The sequence below is a fragment of the Mastigoproctus giganteus genome, chromosome 9 (genome assembly GCF_048544385.1).
Source record: "Mastigoproctus giganteus isolate SK-2022 chromosome 9, ASM4854438v1, whole genome shotgun sequence".
In the NCBI taxonomy this organism is placed as follows: domain Eukaryota; kingdom Metazoa; phylum Arthropoda; class Arachnida; order Uropygi; family Thelyphonidae; genus Mastigoproctus; species Mastigoproctus giganteus.
This window is the reverse complement of record NC_143583.1, coordinates 25,435,678-25,452,027: the sequence shown is the minus strand read 5'-3', so window position 1 is coordinate 25,452,027 and position 16,350 is coordinate 25,435,678. Positions and strand designations below refer to the sequence as shown.

The 16,350-nt window shown below is 36.3% G+C and overlaps 1 protein-coding gene across 1 annotated transcript in view; it reads left to right on the top strand.

Annotated features, from left to right (window-relative positions):
* Positions 1 to 16,350, top strand: part of LOC150080108 (ubiquitin carboxyl-terminal hydrolase 25-like) — a 364,983-nt gene that overhangs the window by 178,039 nt on the left and 170,594 nt on the right. Inside the window, exon 9 of the mRNA XM_090381833.1 lies at positions 12,344 to 12,441. Coding sequence (XP_090237959.1) covers positions 12,344 to 12,441 — 98 coding nt within the window. The remainder of the gene's footprint in view (positions 1 to 12,343; positions 12,442 to 16,350) is intronic.

Here is a 16,350-nt window from a genome sequence, read left to right as displayed (position 1 = left end):
GCGACAGAGAAGCCCATGGTAGATATAAGCTAGTCTATAATCAAGTCACAAAGGTTAGGCAAGCAAAGGCAGATTATAAGAAATCTTTGCCAAAGGATGCAAAGGAAAACAGCAAAAGATTTTACTTTACTTATATAAACTAAGAAGAAGAGGATGAATCGGATTGTCCCACTTGATATCATTGGTTTGACTGTAGATGACCTTATTCAGATAGCTGCCAAACTGAATGAGTATTTTGCATTACATTCACAAATGAGGAGTTATTCAGGGAGGGGAAGGCCAGAAGCTTATCAAACTCTAACAGGGAATTAAATGATTTTGTAATAACTTAGAGCAAAGTGGAGGAAAAATTGAAGTTAAACATAAGAAAGGCACCTGGGGGTGGATGGGATCTATCCAGTTATATTAAAGGAGGCAGCAAAGGAAGTAAGCAAACCCTAAGCCATAATTATGACAGCTTTATTGGACTCAGGTGAGGTCCCCATGGACTGGAGATGTGAAAATGTATCGCCAATTCATAAAGGGGGAATAAAGGGTGACCCAAGTAATTACAGACCAGTTAGTTTAACTTCTGTTCTGGGTAAAATAATGGAGTCACTGGTTAAAGAAGCATTGCAGGATCATCTTGACAAGACTGCAGTAATAATTCAGACACAGCATGGGCTTGTTAAGGGGAAGTCTTGTCTGACCAATTTGATTGGATACTATGACACGGTCACAAAGGAACTGGATGCAAAAAAATAATTTTGATATCATACTTGGATTTCAGAAAAGATTTTGATACTGTTGCATGGAAGACTACTATACAAATTGAAGCAGTATGGCATTAAGGACAAATTGCTGCAATGGACATAGAAGGATGGTTGAATGGGAGAAGACAGAGTGGTAAACAGTGGACACTGCTCTTCTTGGACTAATGTTATTAGTTGTGGCCCCCAGGGTTCTGTGTTGGGCCCATTGTTGTTTTATATATATATATATATATATATATTTTTTTTATGTAAACCCCAAACACGAGAAGTATTAGAACCTATAGTACTTAGTACCGTGCTTGGGTTAGAGATTGAGAAGACGAAAGAAAATATTTGTTGACATTGGACTTGAACTTTTGTAGGCTGTAATTTTCAGGAAATACGTATGAAGGAAGGTTGTTCCGGAAAACAGCAGTTGAATGAATAAATGAGGAAGATGAAAAGTTGGTTCTGTGGGTTTGAAGTTGGACAGTAAATGGACGTTGGCTAGTGGCGGCACGTGTTCAGACTGTTTTGAAAGAGGGAGCGGGAATTATAGAAGCCAATTCAGAAGAACAGTGCCCATGGAAGTATCTGTAGAAGAGGCATGCAGCAGAAACAGTACATCTATGAGACAGCGAGTGGAGAGACTCTGTTAGAGATGAATCATTAATTAACCTAACTGCCCTCTTCTGAATGGAATCAAGAAGCCTGAGAGAGGTTTTGGGGGCACCACCCCCAGATGTGGGAACAATATTCCATGGCTGGGTGGATTTGTGATTTATATAGAGTGAGCAGCTGTTTGGAAGAAAAGTAACACTGAGAGCGAAAGAGAAAACCAAGTTTTTTAGATGCAGAGGAAGCAATATTTGTAATGTGCTTGTGCCAAGAGAGATTAGAAGTCAGGGTAATCCCCAAAAGAGATATATCATTTTGCCTAGAAATCGGAGTGTCACTAAAGATAAGCATAGGAGCAGAAGAATCCTTTTTGCAAGATATAAGACAAGACTGAGTTTTTTAGAAGGGCTGAAATCAACTAAGTTATCTTTGCCCCACTGGAGAATTACCCGAAGATCGGCATTTAAATAATTGGTAGCAGATTTTCAAGAAGTTGAAGCCGATCGAGCAGGACAAGGTTTCTCAAAATGGAAAGTGGAATGCAATGTGCTATCATTGTCAAAACTATGGATAGGATTTCCAGTCAGTGGAAGAAGGTCATTAATATACAAGAGGAAAAGAGTGGGAGAAAGAACTGAACCTTGGGGGACACCAGCATTAGTGGAGAAGTTAGAAGACAGAGAGCCATCTACCATCACCCTCAGTGAGCGATCAGAGAGAAAACTGGATAACCAATTACTAAAAAACAGTTGGCAAACCATAAGATGGAAGCTTGTTTAGAAGACCTTTATGCCAAACACAATCAAAAGCCTTTGAGATGTCAAGAGCAACTACTTGTGTTTCACTGAACCTTTCCATTGAATTAGTCCATAAATAGGTAACATAAGCCAGAATATCACCAGTGAATTGACACTGACAGAATCCATACTGGTGATCGTTGATCAGATGGAAGGTTTCTAGGTAGTCTAAGAGTTGGCGGTTAACTGATTTCTCCATTACTTTAGAAAGAGTAGAAGTAATTGCAATGGGACGATAATTGGATGGGAGGGATTTGTCACCCTTTTTAGGAACTGGCTGGATATGAGCAAATTTCCAAGCAAAAGGAAAAACACCTTTAGAATAAGAAAGTGAAAAAAGGCGGAAGAATAGGTGTAAGTTCAGGAGCACAGGTTTTGAGAACAAGTGGAGAAATACCATTGGGACCTGGAGCTTTCTTAGCATCAAGATTTGTCAAAATCCTTCTGATATCCTTTTGACGGAAGACCACAGGAAGCATTGAATGGAGCGTGTTGGGAATGGTGGGAGGTGTTTTACCAAGATCATTAATACATGAGTTGGAAGGAAAATGGGATGCTAGCAGGTCAGCTTTAGCCTTGGCTGAAGTGACAACAGAACCATCTGGTTTGGACAGAGGTGGGAGCAGAGATTGGAAAAGTTGCAGCCAATAGCTTTAGCAAGAGACCAGAATGCTCGGCTACCGTTAGGGCAAGAAGCAAGTTTATCAATGATATTGATGAAAGTATATCAAGCTCAATGTCAAAGTTTGCTGGTGATGTAAAGGTTGTCGGAGTTGTTAATGACAGGATCTAGAAAAGTTGGGCAGATGGGCTGAGAAGTGGCAACTGAAGTTTAACATTGACAAATGCAAAGTTCTGCATATGAGTAGCAGTAACCCAAGAGAAAAGTGCCAACTGTGTGGTACTACACTCAGTGAAGGCGACCTGGGGGTAATTGTGCAGTTAGATATGAAGTTTTCTGAGCAATGCAGACAGGCTGCCAGAGCAGGTCATGGGGTCTTGTCAATGATATACAGGAATTTTGCTAGCATGGATAAGGAGGTGCTTATCCCCTTGTATAAGGCAAAAGTCAGGTCACAACTTGAGTACTGCATACAGGTCTGGAAGCCTCATTTTTGGAAGGATGTAGAGTTGCTAGAACTTGGAGAATGGCAACAAGTCTGGTGAAAGGAACAAAGGGGTGCTCTTATGAAGAAAGGCTTAAGTTTTGCAAATTTCATCATCTTGAGACCAAGCACCTGCGATGTTATCTGATTGAGGTGTATAAGGCCTTGAATGGGTTGAGCAGGCTCATTGCTGATGAGATTCTTCCTCTTGCTCAGATTACAAACCAGAGGGGGCATAAACTGAAATTGAGGAAAGACAGTTGTCGAATAGATGTGCGGAAATTTGTCTTTAGCCAATGGATTGCTGGATCAAACTTCCATCTTTTTGTTGTGGAAGTTGGTAGCTGAAATAAATTCAAGGAAGAAGTGGACAAACGTTTGGAGCGAATGGATGAGTGAAATGGTTTTTTTTTTTTTTTTTTTTTTTGCGTGATGCTGTTTTCTTGCTTTCTTGCATCATATGTCTTTACTAATTATTAGCTAATGCTGATAATAGTTCAATTTTGCCATAAATTTACAAAATTGGCAGTTGTAGTGTTTTGTTAAAAATGTTAATCAAAACTCTGCAGCTAGATTTATGGAATTGTGGATCTGTACTCACTGAAAAGATTTTTTTCAGTGATTGGCAATCCACAATTCTAAATTTTTGAAAAAAGTAGAATCTTTTTGTGATCTGTTTAGAAAGAATGTTCCATGTAGAAAACAACTGCAATATATTGAAAGCAGCAAAGAAAGAAAAAAAAAAAAAAATTGCCAAATGGTTAACTGCATGAAATTTCAAACAAGTGTTGTATTTCTACTTATTATTTATATAAACATTATTAAAACATTTTTTAAAAAATTATTTATATTGATTACTATTTTTAACTTCTGTTTCCAAGTGTATTTCAGAATTTATTTCCAAGTTTGCACTTTTCACAGTGCACAAAATTTGAAATTGTGTGTTGCTTCCTGTAGAGTAGTTTCCATTTTGAGAGAATATCAGGTTTCATGTCAAATTAGATTTTTAATATTACACTGTGAAAACAGTAATAAATCCTTCAAAAACAAGTAAGGTAAAAGGTGGTAACTATGGTAAGATTGTTTATTGAACTAGTGGGAGAGGGGAAAACAAGTAACCTAAAACTTTAAACAAACACGACATTGGCACTTGTCTGTTACCATTCCACTCTTTCATCAGAATCCAAATAGTTACAAAAATGGTGGCTGGGGAACTGACTGTTTCTTGTGCACTGTTTCTGTACAAAACTGTAAGATAATCACTTCAGACACTGTTGCAGTAAAACTGACTATATTTAAGACAGTAGAGAAAATTTTAGATTTTTAATATTGATTAAGAGTTAACATGGGAATGTTATTTCAAGGGTCACATTTTTTCTGCCTTCTTAAATATAGTCAGGTTTTTACTGCAGAAGTCTCTGAAGTTATTTTTTACAGTTTCATACAGAAACCATGCATGAGAGCCAGTTGGGTGACTTGCAACCTTTTTTTTATATTTTTTGCAACTATTTGCTTGAAAGGTGGCATGGTATTGGACATGCACAGATATTTTGTTTGTGTTGTGTTTCAGGTTACTTGTTTTCCCTCTCCCATTAGTTCAGTAAACACCTACTATCTTACCCTAGTTATTTTTGAAATATTTGTTGCTGTTTTCACAGAGTAAAGATGATGACATCAAACTCGGTATTCTCTCAAAGTGGTCACTACTCGGTGTCCCACTGCTGCATTAATACATGAAGAGTCTCTGCTGGTAATCAGATCAAAAGTATTGCTCTCTCTTGTTGCATCTCTAATATGCTGCTGAGGAAGTGTCATCCAGCAAGTCCAGAAATTTTCTGCTATCGTGCGAGTGACCAACCCACAGTTCCAATCAATATCTGGAAAGTTAAAATCCCCCATCATAAGACATTTTGGTTTACTGGCACACTTTGTCTCTATAGTTCATCATATTCATCAGTCATTTGGCCTATAATATGTTCCTATCATTTTTGCTTATCCAGTGTGTATGTCACACCAAACTTACAACTTTGCACTGGCCATCCATGTCAGCTGGATGCACTGTCTTAGATTCTCAATGCTTCTTAACAAGGAGCATACCCCCCCTCTCTCTCCCCACTCCTGTCTGCCCTTCCTGTACACATTCTTCTGACCATATTCAAAATCCACATAACTTATGCCTAAGGAGTACCATCTTTCTGATATCCCTACAATGTTTGCATTTGATGACTTAACCAGTACTTCAAATTCATCAAATTTGTTACTCTTAGCATTGTTGTACAAGCCAGTATATGTGCATGTTTTTGTTACTCTAACACAGCCCAAAGTGTTCGCTTGTCTTATGAGAACCTGCAGCACACCTTGTTTGACATCTCACTTTCCCAACTGTTGTATATCCCAATAGAAGCAGTGCAAGAATCACTTTCACCTCTGCTTAAAGATGCTTGTTAATTTATTAGTCTATGTATTCCCCATGGTAGCGTTTTTCTGATCCACCTAACAATGCCTCAATAGGATCAGCAAATATCCTTGCACCCCTTCTATTTAAATGTATCCAATCCATATAAAAACAATTTCTCCTTTTAACAAGCACAGACCATGCTGTGAAAAATTCTACACCATTAGCGTTGTACAAATCTCCGCAGGGCTGAATTGATTGACAAAGTTCAGATCATATACTCCCTCCTATTGTGTTCGGGCAAAACTACAGACACTTTCAAATTTTTTTCAACATTGTCCTGTACCTGTTAAGTAAATCCTCAGATCTTTCTTAATATCATTAGTACTAATATGTACAACAGAATCACTGTTTGTGCCCTTAAAAGATAACTCCTCTACAGCATGGTTCCTATTCCACCTGTCCTTATTGCCCAATATATTTCCACTTTTCTCTGCCAGTAGAATCACTAACTATAGTTACTTCCTTTGCAACCAGAGATCTTCACTGTGAATATCATTGTGTTGTCTGCTGGACCATGAACATTGAGTGTCATTGAGCTTGGCAGCTGAGTGAGTCATGGGCCCTCTCTTTTATTCCTTGAATGGAAATAACCCTCTTCAAGTTCTCATCAGAATTTGCACTTAATTTCATTGTGATGTTTACAACGAAAAGGCATACCCCCTTATTATATTATATTTTGTGCACTATTTGTTCCATCTTTGCAAAGGTACCTTTTGCTGTACCATACAGAACAAGTAATGCACATAATGTAATCCTCGTTTGTTGGAAAACGACCCTTGGCAGTTCTTCCCCCAAACCAAATCATTAGTATTAATAGTGGCTACGATGCCAAAAAGCAAATTTATAAGCAACAATCAACCACCTGCTGGCTGAAGGCACAGATTTCTGCACAGCACATCTGTCTTACAAACGTTCTTCCTCAATTTGAATTTATGCCCTTCATGTATATAGTCTGAGCAAGAAGAATGCCATCAGCATTGAGCATGCTCAATCCATTTAAAATCTTAAATACCTCAATCAGATCACCTCACAGGTGCCTAGTCTCCAGACACTGCAGTTTGCAGTGCTGAATCCTTTTTTGATAAGAGCCCCCTTTCATCCCCTTCACCAGTCTCATTGCCCTTTTCTGCATCAATTCAAACAGATCTACAGTAGAACTTTGATTATCCACCAGGGTACAGGACCAAGACGATGATGGATAATAGAATATGTACATTAAAAATATTATACATACAGTAGACTGGGTCATCTAACTTCTTTATTTTATTACATAATACATAACCTAATGAAATTTAATTAAACTTTAATTATTATTTATTTTTTACCGGGTCATCAAAAAATCATAGTACAGATATCTACATGCACATACCTATTTTTAATAGTTTGACTTATGTTGGTCGAGTAACATCATAAAAAAATTTAAAAGAAAACAATATTGCATACATACAAATTTGTTCTAATGCCATTAAAGAAATTTAAAAGAAAACAATATTACATAATTAAATTTCTTTTCTAAAAATGTCGGTCAATTTCTTTTGTTTCATTACCCCTCTAGCTTTTTTGGGAAGCAATGTTACAAATTTTACACAAAACTAACATTTGCATAGCATTTGCTGCTGCTTATACCTGGAACCACTCAATGCATTTTGACAACATAGTTTCAGCTTCACAGTGGCTAATTATGTTTGTTGTTCCATTAGCAGAAGCTTTTTCTTCTTCTTCTTCAGTTTCAGAATCATCCTAAATTGTCATCACTCTGCACAATTTCATCGTCGTCTAAAATTTCGCATCTGACGTCCATTTTGTCCATGTCCAGCCAATCATTTACTTCCTCCATCGAAATATTTTTAAAACCAGAAACATTCAAACATAACTGCAAAATATCAGTTTCTTTTGGAATGGTTTCTGTATCAGTTGAATATATTTCTGGCCACAACTTATTCCAGCTTCTTTGTATTGTTTGAACTGGAACATCACTCCAGGCATTAGCGACATTGAAAATTGCATCTTTTATTGTGTAGCTTTCCAAAACTCTACCACATCTAATTTATTTTCTGCAGAAAGAAGTTTTCGAATGAACATTTTGCAATAACGATGTTTCATACTCTCAATCACGCCTTGGTCCATCAGTTGAATGAGAGATGTCGTATTTGCTGACAGAAAGTGGAATGATATTTTGCCATCATTGCTTTTTAAATCACATTCGTTTATGGAATGAGTAGGCACATTGTCCATCAGTAGTATTGCATGTTGTGTGGTAAACCTTATGATGCCTAATGTGATCTTACACATGGTACAAATATTTTTTTGAAATCAATCATGAAATATCTTTGCTCATCCATGTGTTGTTTTGTGAGAAATATTTAACTGGCAAAGCATTTAAATTAATATTATTAAATGATCTAGACCTTTTTGATTTTCCTATAACAACCAAAGGCAATTTATGACTACTGCTGGCATTAGCACATACCATTATAGTGATGTGATCTTTTATCTCAGTGCCGTATGTTCAATCATTGAGGCCAGTGTCTTTTGAGATAGTGCCTTCAATTAAGGCCAGTCTCATCGCAGTAGTCTTTAACCAAACTTCGATCTGCTATTTCCTTCTGCAGTTTTTCACAATAAACAGAAATTGCTGTGCTATCTGCACTTAACTTCTCACACTGGATTGACAACTGTTGGATACCATGGCGAAACTTAAATTTGTCCAACCATCCCATGGTGGCCTTGAATGAAGGATCTCCGCTAGTTTTTTTTATTGATTTCAGTGGCTTTTTCGATTATTATAGATCCCAAAAATGGACTTCCTTGGCTACGTTTTTGAACAAACCATTGAAACATTGCAGTATCCAGTTGTTCATTTTTAGCAAGTTTCATTGTTTTACGACTTTTAACATTGTCATCAGTGGTTTCCATTTTCGGAACATGGTTTTCAATTTTGTCTGCATCATGGTTTATATCATTTACTGTTGTTCTTCCTATTCCATAAACCATTGCTATACTTGTTGCACTTTCACCTTTTCTTAGAAGATTAATTATTTCAATTTTTTATGATAATCCCAACACTACTCGCTTATGTGTCTGTCATTTCAATTGGTTTACTAAATAAAAATTATAAAATGTGAAAGAAGAGGTTAAAGTACAACTGTATACAAAGACTGAGTGATACGTGGCACCAATATCACAATGCATTATGGCATAGTGGGTTTAAGTGACGGTAAATAGGGTGGTGGGCAATCGAAGTTCTACTGTACATCCTTCCTAATATGAAGCCTGTAGTACTCAAGATGCATTTATCATTTGCTTGTACAGTGGGATAGTCACCTACTTATCCCTGCTAGCAAAGTTCATTTATATCATTGACAAAACTTCATGAGTTATCCTAGCAGCCTGTCTGCATTGCTCAGAGAACTTCAAATCTGACTTCACAATTCCCCCCCCCCAAAGTCTTTTTTCAGTTTGCTCTACCCTGATTGTAGTACTACACAATTAAAACATTAATCTGGGATTACTGCTGTCCATATTCCAGTACCTTACATTTGTCAATGTTAAACTTCAACGTCAGTTGTTTAATGTTGAAGTTTAATATTCAGCATCAAAATTAAAATAATTTGTATTGCTATAAATTTATAGTTTATGGACTTGGTAAAACACTTCTAATATTAATTTTACTTCTACAGAATTACATAGAAAATTGCAGTAAAATTTATATTGTCCTTATATCGATACAGTAACATTGGCAGCAGAATTCGATTGTTCTTATATTGGTATAGTAACAATGACAGCAGTTGACTTTGGTTTTTAATGTTTCGAGGGCCAATTAAAGTACAAATTCACCAACTTTATCAGATAAACATAAATAACAACTTTGAACCATAAATCATAAGTGGTTGAACATACAGCATAAAACATTTCAATATCAGTTTATGTACCTTACACTTTACGTGGCTGCTTTGAAACTGTAATTTGCTTTCAACAACATTGCATTCATAAAAGCACAGTGATCCTCAGATCTGAGTTATTAAGATTACAAGATAATTTCCAGAAACTTCACATTGATTGAAGGTAATTTGAGATCTTATATTCGAAGAACTGTTTTAGTCATTATGCTTTATATAAATGTTTGTGTAATTTTCCATTAAAATATGGAACATTACACAAATACTTTCAGTAAAACATGGCATCTCTGTAGCCAGATGGACAGGAGCAGCAGTGCGTAGCACCTGCTTCTTGATTAGACCGGGGTTCGAGCCCGTGACCACCAAATATGGAGGATGCGGAAAGGTCAGGGAATGGCCACCACATATCCCCGGACATATTGCCTTAGTTGTTAATGCTCCTAAAAACCAAATAACTATAACAACAACAGTACTAATTTGCAGTAAAATGGTATTTGTTGCAGCTGTAATATAATATCATTGCTGATGAAGATTATATATATTTTTTTTTTTTTCCCTCAGGCTTAAGTGAATAATTTACCTCAGCCTATACAGATAAGATAAATTATTCTTTTATTAAGTTATTCTGCTATAATTATTATTCTGTTATTCTTATTATACTTCTTATATAGACCATATAGTTTTTGTATATTGTGGTGGAAAATATTTTCTTACAATGTGTATTGTATCCCTTGGGGAGCAACTTCATTCAGCATATGTCTTAACAGGTAACTGATTGTAATGGTAATCGGAAGAAACAGAACTGTGACAGAACAGGGGAAAAATAAAACATTTATTTTTGTCGTATCTTGATATGTTGTATCTATTTATTTATGAAATAAATAAATAGATCCAAAACACCGCCATGATTCTAATCCTCAAGAAGCACAGGCAAACATTTTAAAGGCTAGGATGAAGCAAGACATGAAGGCAGTCTCCGAGGAATCTTATGGGAAATATTTTATCAGAAGTGAATAGGGATGTTTTGGAACACTTACCAAAGTAATCCTCACTCACGCAAAGTCTTTTTAAACATAAAGAAACTACTTATATTCCCAATCCAGCTACAACTGATTTTCCTATCTGAGAGAAGTATGCTGACCTCATTTTATATGATACAGGAGCTGATGACTCAGAAAGAATATTGGCAATTGGGAATAATGATCTGCTCTCAGAATTAGACAAGGATGTCATTTATGGAGACAGAACATTTGATAAAGTGCCTAGCATGTTTTATCAGCTGTATACATGGCATGTTAAGATTGGCAATTCATATCCTCCATGTATTTATTTTCTTTTGCAAAAAAAAAGAATATGGATACATACAACAGAATGTTTACCCTATTGCAACAATTGGTGCCCAATATAACACCCCAAAAAAAGATTCTGCTGGACTTTGAAAAAGCATATGTCTGCTGCTCAAGTTGCTTTTCCACAAGCAGAAGTAAAAGGGTGCTACTTTCACCTTTGCCAGAGTGTTATTAGGAAGATCAACAGTGTTGGCTTAAAGGAAGTGCATGAGTCTGATATTGACATGAAGTTGAAACCGAATCCCTACCTGCTCTCTCCTTTGTGCCAATACCAGATGTAAGAACTGTCTTTGACCAACTAGCTGCCACATTTCCAGATGAGGATAACTACAATGAAGTTCTCACATATTTCTTCTCAACCTACATCGAAGGAGTTGCAGGAAGATCACCTCTCTTTCCAGTTAGAGTGTGGAATCATTTTGAGGCTGCTGCTGAGAGATGTCCTCAGGCTACAAATTGTTGTGAAGGTTTTCACAATGCCTTAAACTCATTGTTTCATTGTAGTCACCCAAGCATTTGGAACCTATTAGATGGATTAAGATGAGATATAACTTGCCAGCGATTATTATTAGCCAGTGCCCATACAGGTTGCCCAGAAGTCAGAAAAAAAGAGGGATGAGACCCTTAGTAATCAAGTGGCAATAGTTGTGCAGAATTATAAAAATCAAGAAGATAAATTGAGGTTTTTATGCCGAATGGCCAACCTGCAGTGATTTAAATTTTTTTTTATATATATATATTTTATATTTTGTTTTATATAGATATTTCATAAATAAATAGATACAACAAAATAAATGTTTTATTTTTCCCCTGTTCTGTTTTGTCACAGTCCTGTTTCTTCACTGTTCTGTTTTTTCGTGTTCTGTTATATCATGTTCTGTTCTTTCATGGAACCAATTGTAATATAAAAACAGATATAGTTACTTCTTTGAGGCTTATGCTAAAATAAATGCTAATTACCATAAAACAAATGTAGCATAATATTACAATAAGAGTTATTTGGCAAGGTGCAATTCTATTACTCCTGTATCATGATACCGTAATATTCAGTTGGTACTCTGCTTGCAGAAATCACACTTTGCCAAGTATAACCTTAATTGTAGTATTAATTTGCTTTTTGTTTCATGGTAATTTGTGTTTCTTTTTCCATAAGTAACTGACAACTTTTTTTGGAGCAACATTCATTTTTCAGATTTAAATGAGTTATTAGACAACATGAAGCTGCATTCAAAATTTATTGCAATTTATTATTATTGTTATTATTATTTATTTATTTGTATTTCTTTGCTTCCTTGTTATATTATGAGTGCTATATTTTATTATTAAAATTGGCAGTATACTGATGATAAAAAGTTTTTTCATGTTTCCCATATTTTTCTGTTTAGGATGTCAGTGAATTTAGTCATAAATTGTTGGAATGGTTAGAAGAAGCCTTTAAATTGGATTCTTCACATCACCTTCGTCCTTCTCACCTTTTAAAGGAGTAAGTAATATGTTGTCTTTGTAAGGGGGAAATAACCAGAAAGTAAGGTAAAAGGAGGCATATGAAGGACATTCAAAAAGTTTCTTTTCTCTTCTTTCTTAGAAAGAATAAAGCAATCTACAAATGAATCACTTTTTGAATTTTTCTTCTTGAGCAAAACAAATATGCTTTCTGTGGTAGAGAGAGAGATGGGGGGGGGGTTACCTGTGGAATTGCAATTATTTGTATAAATTTCTCAGACAACAAAAATTACCATGATAAAAAAATAGGTTTGGCATTGATTCTACTTTACTTTCTTGCGTACTGCCAATATATATCTGTGCGGGAAGGGGGGTTATTAAATTGGAATTGATGCTGAAACATACTCTGAAAGTGCAGTATCCCTTTTTCTTATCTACCAAAAAAAACTAACATATTTTTGTTTATAATAAACGTATTAAATAATAATATATTTAAATAATAAATGTTTATTATATTTCGTTTATAATTTTAAATTTTCAGGTGAAAAAAAATTTTTTTTTTAATTTCTCTATTGTTCTAATTTTGGTTAAGTCTGGGATGCTCAACAAATATTTCTAAGATCCATATATAAAGATTTGTGAAAACCTATCCACTGGTAGCAATTTTTTCTTCATAGTTACCTTTCATGGTTAAACCTTGATGTGATGTTTCATGTTTTCTGGATCCCTTGCATAAAACCCATCATGGTCCTCTAACCACTTCACATCTTGTTCATATAAATAGTATCATTTGTTCCAAAGTGCACCCATTCAAATATTTATTAATGCAAGAAAGAGCTGGTAAACCATGGGATCCATATCTGGAAAATAAGGTGAGTGCGATCATAATTCATAACCTGAATTATTGATTACCATAGCCTTGTGACTGGAAGCGTTGTTGTAGGAAGAAGATTCTTTTGGAGAGTTTCCCCACAATGTTTTGCCTTTGTTCATGAAATTTTGGTAGTAAAGAACATTCACCCATAATGAGTTTAATTTTTTTGAAAGGTAAATGTACATCACCTCTTCCTTTTCCCAAAAAAAAAAAAAAAAAAAACTCTTGCCATCACCTTGGTAGTAGTAGTAATAGAGATACGTGATGCAAGAAAGCAAGCATATGAGCTTATGGTAACTGATGATAACCTTAGAAATTTCTTCTGGTGAGGAGGCCCTTCACAATGCCATTCTTTGAACTGCTGTTTGGTCTTTTGATCACAGTTATAAAGTTTTATCATTGATCACCAATCCATTCTAAATTACTTGTGTGTAAGGAGTCAAACCAAACTGTGACATTTTGCTGGATCCCAGGGCATTCTGATATAGCAGGAAATGAAAAAGCAGATCTTGCAGCCAAACAGCCAGATACTTCTATTTTACAGAATTGTCAAGTTCCATATACCGATTTCAAACCCATCATCCGTAAAGCATGTTACAATAGCTGGTCAATAATCTGGAGAGGGGGTTATCCAGGAAACAAACTTTACCGAATAAAAGCAGAACCAAAGCTATGGCCCTCCAGCTTCTGGAAAAGCAGATGAGAAGAAACAATTTTAGGAAGGCTAAGGATTGGGCATACACACCTCACTCACCTGTATCTATTAACCAATGACAGCACTCCCCAATGTACATCATGTCAAGTACAACTTGCCATTTGTTAGTGGACTGTCCCCACTTTCAAAGCATCCTCTTAAACACCTTTAAATCAGTTGCTAATATAGAGTCATCAATAAATTTATTGCACTTTCTTATAGATGATCCTAATAAAGAAATAACTGTTTACTTTCCCAAATCGTATAGGAATATATCATTAAATATAGTTATATTAATGAAGCTGATATTTCATATTCACCATCAGAAAGATGCAATATGGCCCTGGCAGCCTATGTGTCGTTAAATTCGACAACAACATTGATCACCAGCTGGCTGACAAACTGTTTGAATTCTGATTAAAATTCAGAATAAATGTTTCTGCACCAGACTTCATCCTCTCTCTCTCTCTCTCTCTCTCTCTTTCTGCATTCATATTTTTTTATAACCATTTCAGTGAAATTTTTATTATTGAATTCTTATGGACAGTATGACAGATTCATTCACAAGATATGTTTAGCATCTTTGTCCTGCATTCATTGGTGACTCTGCAACTCCTTTGAATTCAGCAACTTAGTTCTTGATAGCCTTGCGTGATGGACAATCGGTGTAATATCTCCATATCCCTGTGAATTTGCTTCCTAGAGTCCTGCTCAGAATGGAACACACTAAAAAGCCATCTTTGTGTTCCTTGATACAACTAAAGTCAACAGAGGTTCTGTGTTTGAAGGATTTTTTTTTTTTGTGGAAGGTTGAGTTTTGTCTGAATTTTACTTGGAAGGCATTTAGTTTGGATTAATGATGGTATAGGTGTGTGTGTGTGTGTGCATGTGTGCGTCTGCTAGGAGATTCCGAATTCTGTGTTTTTGAGATGTAATTCAGTTGGTTGAGAACAACTAGTGGTATTGCCCCTGTCTACTTTGGTAATAAAAAGAAAATTGTCATTCTTGAAGGGATGGTGGGGTGAGTTGTTAGAGCACAGGTATTGACATGGTAATCTATGGTTTAAGTAGGCCAGTCGTCTGGTTCGGGGGTGGTGGTATTGCAGGAGCTTAAAGTTGGTAAGTTCCCCACAGATTAGAAGTGAACTAGTCGTGGATCTCCTGGTAAGGGCCACACCCCTTCCACTTATTGCCATGAGAATAGTTGAGACACAGAGACAACTTGTGCTGCAAGACCAAATCTTGGATTATGCCTGAGGTGGTGTAATGCAAACAGTGTGTGATCCATGGCAGGGACTGGTGGACTCAAAGAGGAGTAGAATTTGCATGTGTGACTTAGTATTTGTTATGGCGAATGATGCAAGAAAGTAAGCTTATACAGCATCAGCCAAAAACTACACATCACCTGTCCTTTCCCCCCCCCCCCTCTAACAATTGGGCTAGTTTGTTCTTAATTTATTCAAACTACCCACCTCCAGATGGAAGGTTGTTCCAACAGTCAACTACTTTTGCAGGCTGAAGGCACATTTCTGCACATCGGTCCTTCAGCCATTCTTCATCAATCTGAATTATGCCCTCACATGTGTGTATTCTGAGCAAGTGGAAGAATGGCATCACCATTCTTCCACTTGAGGTTTTGAATGGATTGAGCTTACTCAATCCATTCAAAACCTCAAACACCTCATTCAGATCTCCTTGCAGGTGCATAATCTCTTGACACAGCAATTTGCGGAGCTGGTCTTTTCTGGTAAGAGTCTTCTTTTGTTCCCATCACTAATCCCATTGCGCTTCTATGTATGCATTCCAACATATCCACATCCCTCCTAAAATGATGCTTCCAGACCTGTTTGTAGCACTCAGGATGTTGCAAAATTTCTGAATGTCATTGACAGAAATCCCTTGAGCTGCCCTGTCTGCACTGCTCAGATTTGAAAAGTTGGGTCCAAATGTTCCTGAACTGGACCTGCAGATGATGGCTGGAGTACTGTTCTGGTTATATAGGGTCCTTGGTAAGGTTAGTGATTTTCTTGGCAAGCATTTTGGTGAAAAAGTCTGAATTTGTATGGAATTTTCCTAAATTGTAAGTTGCAAGCATATTGGGAAATCTTGGATTGAGCAAATGCATGGTCATGATGCAATAGCACTTTGAGATGTGTTTTTTAATTTGTTGTTCTTGTGCTTCTGGTGAGTCATGCTGTTAAGGAGTTTCCACATAGCTGAGAGTAATGTTTTCATTCTGATGCCTTCAAGCCTTTTGTTCAATTCTCAAGTTAATCTAAATTATTCTTATAGAATTATGACACAGAATGGGAAGGGCAATGTCATTACTAGGATGACATCACCTTCCTTTGTCACACTGTCAATCTATCAAAATACTGTAG